Source organism: Chrysemys picta, chromosome 2, assembly GCF_011386835.1.
Source record: "Chrysemys picta bellii isolate R12L10 chromosome 2, ASM1138683v2, whole genome shotgun sequence".
Classification (NCBI taxonomy): Eukaryota; Metazoa; Chordata; order Testudines; family Emydidae; genus Chrysemys; species Chrysemys picta.
Window position 1 is genome coordinate 169,932,135 of NC_088792.1, and position 13,106 is coordinate 169,945,240.

The 13,106-nt window shown below is 39.6% G+C and overlaps 1 protein-coding gene across 1 annotated transcript in view; it reads left to right on the plus strand.

Annotated features, from left to right (window-relative positions):
- The window catches only part of PHLPP1 (PH domain and leucine rich repeat protein phosphatase 1), a 226,237-nt gene that overhangs the window by 178,370 nt on the left and 34,761 nt on the right, over positions 1 to 13,106 (plus strand). The window contains exons 7-10 of the mRNA XM_008170599.4: positions 569 to 771; positions 2,502 to 2,562; positions 5,530 to 5,625; positions 9,119 to 9,274. Coding sequence (XP_008168821.3) covers positions 569 to 771; positions 2,502 to 2,562; positions 5,530 to 5,625; positions 9,119 to 9,274 — 516 coding nt within the window. The remainder of the gene's footprint in view (positions 1 to 568; positions 772 to 2,501; positions 2,563 to 5,529; positions 5,626 to 9,118; positions 9,275 to 13,106) is intronic.

The following is a 13,106-nucleotide window of genomic DNA, read 5'->3' on the forward strand; positions in this document are numbered from 1 at the left end:
ACTCGGTATTTGGTTGCCTTGGAAGGTGGTGATGTGAGTGACTGTGTGTGTGGAATTTAAAATTTTGGATCTTGCCTTTCAGTAAGTCAGACTCCCAGTATTTTCAGCTTCTCACTTCGGCACCTGAAGTACGTACTGGTACTCGGCCTGTCCAGCAGATGATTACTATGGTTCCTTGAACGCTAGCAGAACTGTAAAGGTTTTACTTTTCTGTGCTACTTTAGAGTAAATCACAGCAAGATCACCTTTATTGTTTTAGACACCATAATAATAGTCGTGCTTGGTAGATCTCAAAGCATTCCTCAAAAGAGGTCAGTGTTGTTATCCCAGTAGAACAGTAGATATGATAAAACTTGAACCGTCCTGTTTAAAAATATCCCAAAGAAGAGAGAAGAATAAAGCAATTAAAATTGAAGTAGGTGGGGATCCTGAGGCTTATCATTTTGACCCAGCCATTGGGGAATAGCTTAATTGGAGAGCAAAGTTTATCTTTTCCTCTACCCTGCCAGAAGGGACTGTGTAGTAATTGTGTACTAGCAACTTTTATTTTTTCTCCTCCCTTTGCAAGATTGAATGTAATTAGGAGGCTGGTGGCAGATGAAGTAGACTTCCTGCATCATGTGACACAGTTAGACCTACGAGACAATAAACTTGGCGAACTAGATGCAACAGTTTTCAACAACATCGAAGTGCTGCACTGTGAACGAAACCAGCTGGTGACCCTCAAAATCAGTGGATATTTTCTCAAAGCTCTTTATGCCTTTTCAAATGGTAAGGCTGTTTTATCATGTTGAGGTCTGTCTTTTAGTTACCTGGTTTTCATACAGCTGAATTAATGCTTATTAAATGGAATACACATAATTGGGCTTAATCAAGGAGTCTGTTTCACGTGACCTTTGGATAAATGAGAACTTTTACCTACATCACGTCAAGGGTAATTTTAAGTTTCAAAATTTATGTTCAAATGACACTAAGTGGCTGACTTGAAGGACACAGCACCATAGAAATTTAGAATGAAGGTTGAAATTCCATTCTTAACCTTCCACAGTAGACAATGTCAGAGAGGTCTTGAAAGTGTGAATTACCCTATATGATCGTGTGTTGCATTGCCCAGGCAAGATAAGGACGTTGTTGCTCCTTTCTGGAGGTAAGCAATGTTTTAACAATTGGCCTTTTGGGAGACCTAGTAAAGTGGTATGTATTTTTTATGAGCAGATCTCCCTGCCTGTGATGTGGTTAAAAAGTTACAAATCCTATGGTCAGTCAACATTTTGGTTTTTTCCTAATACAGGGTATGCAATATCTTTCACCTAAATAACTCCTTTGATCAAATTAAACAGGGAATACAATTAATTGAATGGTCTTTAGAATTAAATCATTTATATTTATTAAAAACTACACAATTTCCACTAGTCACTCTGATTAGATTTGATTGTTCTATGTAGTTGGTACTGGATAATTCACACTTCCTGTAGAAAGAAGGCTGTATTTTCATGAAGTCACAGTTTTGAGAGATGTGGAAAGAGCCCAAGGAAGGGTCAGGTGATGGGTCTTCACAGCTACTAAAAGTTAACATGAATACAGCCGTGTGCTACGACAGATGTTGAGAACCCTAGTGGTGACAACTGCTTCTTTCAGTCAAAAGTGATAGGAAAGGACTGTTCTGAAATAAAAGGAAGGGACTCTTCACAAGTGGTTCTGGGTGAACCGGCCAACATAATTTATTACTGTCTAATCTCTCTCCTCCTTCCCTGTGCTTTTTTCCTACCTCGTTTTACTGTTTGTAAGTTATAACTGAAGGTAATGTATTGTGTATGTATATCTTCATTTTAGAGCACTCTGTAGGTTTAATTGTAATACGCATTACTCAGTGAGTTTCAGCCTTCATTCTGAATTGAGAATCTTAATATTTATTGCATAGGTCTTAGTTTTAAAAACCGTATTAAACAAAAAGTGCTTACATTGTGGCTAGTGGTACATAATTATGAAATGCCTGTTGGGCTGCTTAAAAAAGAAAATCCCACAGGAATGCAGATGACTCTGACATTGTCACTGAATGCCAAATTGAAGAATGTGCTTCATATCTGAGAGATCTGGTCAAGCACGGCACATCTAAGAGATGACCCATTCTGTTTGGGAGGAGACCATCTGCTCCTAGGTACCCAGTAACAATGACTCAATTAGTGAAAAAGTAGCACAGATTTATGCCCGTCTATGCTATCTTACTAAATAGAGATAGAATAAAGGAAATAAAGCCAAAGGTTGGAGCTGTGGGTAGGAGGAAGTTGGGAAAATTAAAATAATTTCAGTTAGTCACTTTTTTCCTTTTTTAAAATTAACGAAATACTATCTTAAATGGTTCATTTTGATTATTGTATTAAGTCTGCTGCATAGCAAATACACTTCATGTGCAATACAGTGACACAATTAATAAAGCTACTTGATACACTAAATGACTATTTTGCCTTTCATGAAATTAGTTGTCTTTTTTCTTCTCCCAGAACTTGTTCATCTTGATGTGTATCCAGTTCCAAATCATCTGACATCTATGGATATTTCTAGGTAAGAAGGATGATGTGCTTTCTCTTGCTATTTGTAGCATCTACATCAATCAGTTACGTTCATGTGAAGTAAGCGAGGCTCACCTGTGTTTTATTGAGCATAAATACCGAATTACGGAAGGGCTGTGGTGATGCCCAAGAGGTGTCAGGAATTTTGAGTTTTATTCCCAGTTCTTCAACTGCACCTTATCTCTGGTCCTATGTACTGGGCATTCTGCCTGTTTCTCTTAAATTTTGTGTTAAACCATACTACTGGAGTAATTTAAAATTACTTTTGTATAAACTTCATTGGCTAAAAGATTCCCTGTCCAGTGTAGATAGCCTGGATTCGTAACAGGGAGGTTTCTTGAGCGCTTCCTCTGTATCAATTTAGTTCTCTGTTAAGCTCAATATTTAAAGCATGTGTTCAAGTGGTTTCCTAAACAGGGATGACTTACAGTTGTGCTGCTTTTTCGAGTGCTGGTCCTTTTGTGTATTCTACACATGGGTACACATGCGCCTGAGTCCAGAGATTTTAACAAGTGTCCATTATCATCCGCACATAAGGGCTTGTAGATTTTAAGTAAATGTCCAGTTCCAGCCACCAATGCAGTTCTCGACTCAGTGGTACCAACGCAGCCTCCTAAAGAACACAGCATGACCAGAGATGTACTGTTACCGTCAGTGCTGACCATCAGAACTCCTGTCTTCTCTGGCCTAGCCCTCCTGAGGGACACAGCTACACTGGAAGATACTATTTTGGTGTCCCAGGAACAATCTTACTTACAACCATCAGGTGGGATTGCCCCAGTACTGACAGCTTCACCATTACAAGAGCAATTTTCAGATTCAGACAAATATGGTGAGCCAATCCCTCCTTCATCCCCACATAGAGAGAGCTAAGCCTGGAAAGGTGAGCTAGGATTTATGGTCGCTACTGTTATGAACGTGACCTCCCTAGGAACCAATGGTAATCTCCAGATATCTCTCAAAGTCCAAGACCCATACCACTGACTGTTGGACATTCTGCAGCCTCTGGGGTCAAGTAAGGTGGTTCACCCTGTTAACCAGGCCATTTTGGAACCGGTGGCAAGATTGGTCTAGCACACCCCAGCATCCTGCCCCCCACATCTAAGAGGACTGAGAATTGCTCTTTTGTTCAAGCAAAGGGAACTAAATTCCTGTTCTCCACCCTGCTCTCAGCTCCCTGATGGTACAGGCTGCTATGAAACCTAATAGGTCTCAATACTTAGACCACCCCATCAGACAAGGGCTCCAAGAGACTGGACCTCCTGGGGAAAATGTCTTCTCTGTGGGCTTGCAATTCTACCAATTCCAATTACCAGGCTCTCCTAGCCAGGTATGACTTTAATAACTACTCCAGGCTGGCAGCCTTTCAGGGCAAACTTTCCTCTGAGGACATAGATCAGTTCCTCTCCTTTCTAGAGGGCGGCAAGCTGGTAGTGAAAATGGCTCTTCGGGATGCAGCAGATGCAGCATCCCGAAGCTTGGCCACTGGCATTGTTACAAGGAGGGATTTGTGGCTGCAATCTTTGGGCTTCCCCAAAGAGATGCAGAATATATCAAAGATCTTCCCTTTATGCCCAACCTCTTTAACACAAAGACTGACTCGCTCCATTCATTAAAGGACGTAAGGCCTATTCTCCAGTTCCTGATGATCAACACACCAGCCCCAAGGAGAAAGCACTAAAGGCAGACCTATAAACCAAGGCCACCACCTTCTCCTCCTGCGCATTACTACCAGCATCCTGCCAAGCCTCCCATAAGCAACAGAAGACTGAGGTCCTGCTTTCTGGCCCCCTCTACCACCACACCTGTGACCCATTCCTAGCCCACTGCTAGGAGCCTCTTTTGATATTTTACTTGGGCCAACAGACACTGCTTGTTAAAGTCTACAGATTCGGGTGGGTGGCGTGCATGTGTACCCACATGTGGAATACAGATAGGGACCACACATACCAAAGAACCTCCAGTTACAGTAAGTAACCTCCACTTAAGTGCCATTAACTTCATAAAAACTGCTTAAGGCACTTGTAAGCTATTGAACATTTTAAATGGGAGCACAGCAGTAAATGAGCTAGCCTGGGGCCGTGGCCATCAATTTTTAGATGTGCAAGAACATAAATCAGCGTAATTGGGTATCTAACCTTAGTGTACGTACATGGGTAAGTATGATTTACTGAAAAGTGCTGTTTGTAAGAAGTGGAGAACAAAGCATTACAATCATATTGAGGAATATTTGATTTTGCAGTGACTTTGAAACTTTTTTATGACTTCATTTTTGTGTTTTATAATAAATTGGCATACAGTTAAGCAATGGGGTTTCTTCAGTTTTTTTTCTAGAGGAATATGTTTGATTAATTTAGTATTCATGATTATATTTTTAAGGTAATTGATATTTCAGTAAAAAATATGGGCTTGATCACTGTTTGCTTTTTTGGGTTAAAGATCGTTCTTCGAATAAATCCAAAGGGGACACAAGCTCACTAATGAGAAAGGAGTGTTGATTTCTATGCAGTGAAAAATATTGTTCCCTAAACTTAAAAATTCTGCATGCAGCTACCTTAAGTTAGATGCCTAGTTGTGTATCTGAGCATTCAGTTAAGTGCTCGACAGGGTGTATATCTGTTCCTCCTTGTACTATGTGCTTTACAGTTGCAAAGAGGAAAGTATTCGCAGTATTTGTGTGCTGAGCTTCACCTTTGTGCATGAGTTTGAAAACTTACTACTGTCCCCATAATGTTTAGTTTTATAAAATAATTGGCTGCTTTCTCTTCTCTTTCAACCAAAATCTTACTGTACTCAGTGTTTTCTCAATGGTGAGAGGATCTACAGTTCCCACTGGGACCTGTATGTGCAGCAGGCTTCGTGTGTGTTTGTGCACGTGTATACAGATAAGTTTTTGATTGTGTTAGTAGCAGTCTTTAAGGACTACACCTTAATTTGATTCCTGTGTTCATCCCCGTAGAAACCACCTGGAAAGCCTCCCTGAGTGGGTATGTGACAGCAGAAAACTAGAAGTGTTGGATGTTGGCCACAATCAACTATGTGAACTGCCTGCCCGGTGAGTCCTTCAGACCAGGTTACGCAACTTGGGACAGGATAATCATATTCAAAAATAATTGCTGATTCAGTGTTTAGTGTGTTCCATTGACTGACAAGTTTGTTTTATCTTTTGATTGATTTTATGTTTACCTCATGGGATGTCATCATGCCATAAGCTTCAGCACAGCCTTTCTTCTTTACTGTCATGCAGAGAACAATGTCTTTGAATTCCAGACAGAAGTTCTAAAGCAGTCTATGCAGCTATTCAGAGAGGAAAGCTTATTAAATATTTACAACCATAACTTTGCATGATGCTTTATAGATTCAAAAATTACAACTTAATTCTGTTCTCCTAGAAGCCCCAAACGAGGCTCCATGGTGCAAAGTGCGGTAGAAACATAGAGCAATCCTCGCTCCTAAGGACATTACTCACCTAAGATGTGACAAGACTCAACAAATAGTTGAAACAAAGGGCTGGGACTGTTCTAGGTTTGTACAGGGAGTTGTTGGACAGTGAGCAGTATTTCCACGTAAAAATATAGGCCCTGCCCCCCAAGAGTTAACTTAATAGACAAATATAAATGATAGGAAAGAGAAGAAAGATCTTAATATTTTCATATCTTTTGTAAATAGCACCTTGAGACAACGGGAATTAGCTGGCACATGAGTGGAGGTCAGTTTGGAAATCAAAGTGAAAAGTGGGTTTTGCGGAGGAATTAGAGAGAGTGAACACATGTGGCTCACAGGAAGAGGGTTGTCATTCCTGGCATAGGGAGCAGCATGGAAAAAGACATGGTGAGCCTGGGAGAAGAGACACAAGCAGCCGCCATGTGGTGAGAAGAGTGGGTGAAGTGATGGCGGGTGAGGGGCAGATCCATAAAAGTGAGGATAAGTTCAAACTTCATATGGAAAAAAAGCCATTGTAGCAACTCAAGGGTATGAGACATGGGGAAGGAAGATTTTTGGTGCTGTGTTGATTACATGGCAAAGAAGAGTGTTAGGGAAGCCAGAGAGGAGGTTATTTTAGTCCAGGTGAGAACTGTGGTGTGAACCGAGGACTTGGCATTAGAAATAGAAAGTAAAGGCAGAATTTAGAAATATAGGCTGAAAGGAATGAGAAGATGACTTGAACAACCTAGCAGGCTAACATACATACTATAAATTCTCTAGAAATATCTTGTTCACATCAACTGAAACTGCATCACTCATAAGAAAAACAAGTCCAGTTGCCTTTCAGTTGTTGTATTTTATAACAGCAAAAACTATCAAGGCATATACAGGGCATCTTTAGAGATGACTGATTGGCTGAAATTAATGGCTCCAAGGCAAAATCAACATGCATCTTCTTCTCCCCATCTTCCCATTAAATGCCTGGAAATGTCTTAAACCTTGATAGCTCTTCCTGATAGCATATGCTTAGGTGACTTAGTGATGATATACTTATTGATGGGCCCACCCCAAAACATTGGCTCTGAAACTCCCTGAACTTCAGGCAAGTTTGGATCTGGATTCAAGCTTTGATGCCCATTCCCAAATGTTTATCAACAAAATCCTCTGGCACTTAGGTAAAATACGTATTTGGAGCATTCCCTTCTGCCCCCTTACTCCTTCCCGTCCTCAAAGGAAACCTGATTGATTTGTTTCCATATTGTACAGCAGTGCCAGGACATGCTAAGTGGATGAAGAGCTCACTGTTTTTGGAGAAAGTTTAATACTGTAAAAACAGGTGTCCATAATTTGAATAAAGAGATAGACTAGTGATTTGCTGGGAGCCTGGGGGTTGCACCTAATTTGAATAAACTGCAGCAGATTGTAGTTGCACTTACCTTTTATAACTGAGATATAGTCCTTCAAGCTGTGGAGATTACACAGTCAAGATGGAGCAGAGTATACAAAGAAATGTAGTGTCAATGTTCCCCCACCTCCCTAACATGCTGGGCTGCCCAGCTCCTTGGGTAATCAGGTAGCTCAAGGAGGAAGCCAAAAAATTCTGCTTCGGTTCTCCCCAAATTGATTACATTTTTTCTAATTTAGCTTCCACAGAAAAATTTAAATTTTTGACATTCCATCCTGATTTAGGACAGAAACTATTTCCAGTTTTTTCCACATCCGCTACCTTCTGTTTTGTTGGCCAGCTTTAGTTACTAGCTAAAACATTTTATGTTGACAACATTGACCATGCCTACGAGAAACAAAAAATAGAAGGAAAATTTCATAATTCTTTTTCTCTTATAAGAGGCATTTTTGAACAAAATTGAGAGTTAAAGCAAAGCAAAACAAAACTACTAAAATAAATAGGTTCAACAATATATTTCAGAGATACTTATCCCGATTGATGAGTCGTCTTGGCTAGAGAAAGTGGTGACATTGATTTGTATCCATAATTACATAATGCAAGCCATCATCTTCCTGAACTGTTGATACTAGTGCTCACTTGTAGTGTCTGACTACATCTGTCAAGGGAAAAGCCAGCATACTTAACTGATTATTTTACTTTGACACACTTGCCCCGGGACCTACAATGGCACTGCATGATAATAGTTGATGCATTGGGGGTGGGAGGGAAGGCAGGATTCTTTGCGAGTGAATGGGTCTCGTGTGAAGAGCGGGAGGAAGGTTTCCACTAATGCGGAGTAATATGTGACTCTTTGCTTGAAAGCAAGGTCAAAAAGGGGCACAGTCATCTTTTGATTAAACTATATAGTCACTGGAGCACAAGACGGGTGGCAGATAAAGAATAATCTTTTTTTTTCTTTTGATTTATTTTTTCCTGTTTAAAATCGGAACTTGATCAGTTTGTGTTATTGGGCTTTTTAGACCAATATCTAAATTCCTTTAACAATTTTTGTAGGAACAATTAGTGGTTTTGACTTATAGTTTACCAAAACAAACCTTTTATCCACGCCCCCCCGCCCAAAAAGAGGCAGGGAGGGGAACTTTGGGCTATCCGCAGCTTGTAAAAGCTCAAGATAGAAAAGCGGATTAGATAAATTTCATTCCCTGTAGAACTGGAAAGGAGGTTTTATGTTAGTCTGGTATTAACAAAAAGAAAAATGGAGGTGGGAGGGGAAGTACAGTGCATTATGAGTCAGCACATGAGTATAGTGTTGCTAGTACTACTTTTCCAGGGTGGTTGGTGTTCTCTCACTTTTTTTAATCCTTCATTATCTGGAGAGATCCCACGGGTGCAGCTTTCTGAAGTCACTGTCGGTAATTACCCACTTCACTAGTGACACACTCTCTAGGAATAGCCTGTGGAGTGATCTGATAACCCTTCCTTGTCGCTTCCCCTCCTCCCCCAAATCTCTCAACACTCATCCGTTTTCTGAGAGGTTGGTGGGGTGTGGGAAGACATTGTAAGATCTCGTGTATTATTAAATCCACTCTTCTGCTAATCAGTTGTTTATGAACCACTTTTTGAAACAAGATTGGAGTCCCCTATAAAGTAGTAGTTCTCAGTGTGTCCTTATCTAATTTAGATTTACTTATTTTTGACATTTATTTTTTTTAAGGTTGTTTTGCAATAGCAGTTTGCGTAAGCTGCTGGCAGGACATAACCAATTAGGAAGACTACCAGAGAGGTTTGAACGAACGCAACTAGAAGTCCTGGATGTGCAACACAACCAGCTCCTTGAGCTCCCATCGAACCTTCTTCTGAAAGCTGACAGGTAAATAAAAAAAAAAGCTATTTTTTACATGAACCTGTTTCATTTTATTTCTTAGTTGAAAGGGTAATCTGAGGGTCCCTTAAATTGAAAGCTGTGAGCCTTCTGTGCTAAGAACAGATGTCCTGTCTAACCCGCTAAAACAGAAGTAATTTTTTTATTCTGGTTTTATGCTCTCGTATGCCTTTTTTTTTTCTCCTGTCACTAAGCTCCCACAGTACCCCTACCTTTTGAAATCTACCTGCAAAGTAACATGCGTGCCATTTTTTGCTATATGTTCCCAGATACATTAGCAGCAATTTCTAAATACAAATTTTAACCCAGAGTGTGGAAGCTTCTTTGTGAATCAAAAGCCAAAATGTATTTATTCCTTTCAAACAAAATAAAACCTGTCACATAAGATTGTCAAAATAACTGACAGTGGTTTCTTCTGTTCCTGCTTCTGAAATTTTTATGCCTTTGAGTGTTTGTCATTAATTTATTTGGTGACATCACTTGATTTGATTTCCCCCCACCCTTCTATTTCTGTACTGCAGCTTTACATGCCTTGGAGTCTTTGTAATTTTGTTTGAATCTGAAGACAGACTTCAAAATGTACTTTAATTTGTGTATGGTCTGAAGGCACGAAGAAATATTTTTAAAACATATTTGTAGCATCTGAGTGAGGCAGATTTAGAGGCCTTTGATGGGACAACCTTGCTTAGCTTTGTATATTTCTCGTATCTTCATGCGTCAACAATGGTCATAGGCTTACTGGTGACATCAGTGCAGCATGTAATTTGACATACAAGACTGTTTAGTTGGGTTTTTTTAAACTATGACAACAGAATGCACAGCTACTGGCTCTCCTTGGCTGGGAAACTGAACTGTTAATCTCACTGTCATTATTTAATAATTTAATAATGGAGATATCCCATCTCCTAGAACTGGAAGGGACCTTGAAAGGTCATACGAGTCCAGCCCCCTGCCTTCCTTAGCAGGACCAAGTACTGATTTTGCCCCAGATCCCCAAGTGGCCCCCTCAAGGATTGAACTCACAACCCTGGGTTTAGCAGGCCAATGCTCAAACCACTGAGCTATCCCTCCCCCCCTTTAGACAAGACTCATCACCAAAAGATTGGTAGTGAGTGAGTCAGAGGGATGCCATTATTTTATGCTGTAAATCTTTTATGAAGGCAATGTTATCTTCATTTTCAAGGGCTCATTGTGTGAGGGTTATAATGCTACAGGTTTGGTTAGAGAGGCAGTTTGCATATAAATTCCAAACTTCAGTAATTTGCTGTGGGAAAACTGTCCTTTAGACTAAAACTTTTAATGCCAAAAGGTTAATTTTCATTAGGAAAGGTTTCTTCTGTTCAAGTTGCCCAAGAATAGAACTTCCTTCTTCATGGTTTTAAGGAATCTTTCAAATGTGCTTGTGCTGGGAGCTGAAATGGAGTTTTGATTTTAAAAGTTCGATTATTGCAGTATGCCCTCCATATTTAGCACTATGTACGTGCCAGGTTTGCTCAGTTTATTCCAATGTAGTTTTTCGATATTATGGTTGAAATTTTGCAGCCACCAAACACACAATTAACAAATTAGGAAACATAACAATATGGCTACCAGGGCAACTGTAACTTATTGCAGTAAATTTAACAGCCTGTATAGTAAAGCAAAATATTGCCTATATTTTGTGTGCAAAAGGACAGATTTATAGTTGCTGATGCAGGATGACAACTTTGAACTTCCTGTCTTTTGTACGTCTAAAATCTCAACCATAACATTGCATGAACATAGAGCCTGATCCTGCAAACATGTTCATAAGTGCTCACAAGAATAGATCCATTTCGTAAAATAAATAAATAAATCTCCCCCCCCCCCCCCCCCAACAGAAATATACATTTCTACTCAAGATTTTTTTTAAAAGAAAGAAAATCTACTCAGTCAAGCCTGGAGAGCAAAAAAGAAGAAGAAATAGAAGTTTCAGAAAGCTACTCACTTCTCTGAAAGGGGGGGAGTAGGGAAGTAATCCTTTTCTGAATTAGATTTGCCATCTGTTAGTCTAGAATGCAGATTAATGCCATTTTGCGGCAAGATAGAGAAGCTGCAGGTGGAGATTGTACCATAATACGCACATCTTAAACTCAACTGCAAAAACATTAAGTATCATAACAACATTTGACGGAAATAAACAATCAGAAAATTCAGAATTTAAAGTAAAATGTATATGACAGATTCCAAATGTTCTCTTCCCTTGTGAGCTTACATCAACTTTAGGTCCCCTCAAGGTTCTATATTTTCCCTCTGCTACCTAGACATCCCAATGCATTGTAAAGGAGCTCTCCTTTAGATACTAGTGATGTAAAGTATTATTGCAGGAGATATACAGGCCTTGTCTACTTTAGAATTTTTCTTAACACCTTCGCAGCTCCACTGTTTGGATCATTTATGTAGACGTATCCTGGGTCTATGTAGTTAACATGTCATCTAACCCTACTCAGAAAAGATACAGATAAGACAATGGTAAAAATGACACTTTGGCTGATCTATTAGTGCACACTCCACTGCTGCAGCAGTGACCGTTTGTTGAGAAAAAGGCCAGTGTAGTTTAGGCCTCAAAGTTGGAGTTGATTTTAAAAACATGAACTGAAAGAATTGTATGGCTGAAATTCACTCAAACTGCTTTGTAGGGCAGCATCACCCTGTGACCATGTAATTAAAGCACAGGAGTGAGTGCTAAAACAACTGGTTTCAAGTCCCAGCTCTGCCACAGTCTTTCTACAGCATATGATGTTGGGCAGATCATTATACCCCAGAGGCCCTTAATTTCCCCATCTATAAAATGAGACCTACATCCAGGAGTCTGTGGAGATGGATTTTGTTTGTATAACACTTTGATACCCTCCAAGGGAAGAAGATAGAAGTGATTCAGCTCATAGACCTCTCCATCTTCCTTGAACTCCAGATATCCTTGGATTTTAGTGGGTCTGAGGTGCCTTAATTTTAACACAGCGTTTGTTTTTAGCATCCACAACACCTGGTTGAAAAAACACAAAAAAATCAGTGCATCAATGCATGTTGAAAAATCAGTGCATCGGTGAAAAACAATAAGATATTTACCAACTTCTGTCTGTTTTGCAGCAAACCTTTAATGGCATCCTCCTCAAACTCCTACAAAAATTAAAACAAAATTTGTATTCTCAATTGGCAAATAGAGCTTAGGAATGTAATGCACTAGTTTTCATTAAAATTAGTTTTCTATTTTTAAACTACTACAGTATCAGATTTGTGGAGAAACTTCCATTATGTCTACTAGACCATAAGCTCCTGAGGATTTGTCTGTGAAACTAAGTTCACCTGACAGGACAGAAATTGCTTCTGAATATACTGATGGTAGTATAGATCTTGATCATGTTGGTAGGAATTTCCTTGGCTGAGTTGAGCACTACAGAGATCGGCAGATAGTCAATTCATGTCCCACTAGCAGATGCTTCTATGAAAATGGAGAATTCCTAGGGATGTTAGGGTTGGTGGAAAAACTGCCAGAAAATGTGTCTAACCTTCATCTGTGCATCTGGGTTCTCATAACCCCAAGTTCCAAATGCTTCCTCATTTGTTGGTAGTGGCCAGATTCCTTTAGTCCTTTTATGTCTGTCTGATTTTTTTCTACAAATTTTTGGTCTGGTCACTGGTCGGCTTCAAGTTAAACTATAGATCCACACAATGCAAAACATTTCAGTATATTAATATAATATGGGCAGATGCAAAAGCAATTAAGCATATCCGTTTTTGTAACTATAAACAATATCAGCTCAGGATAGCATAAAGTGGCACCTATAGGTGTGGTAAGAAG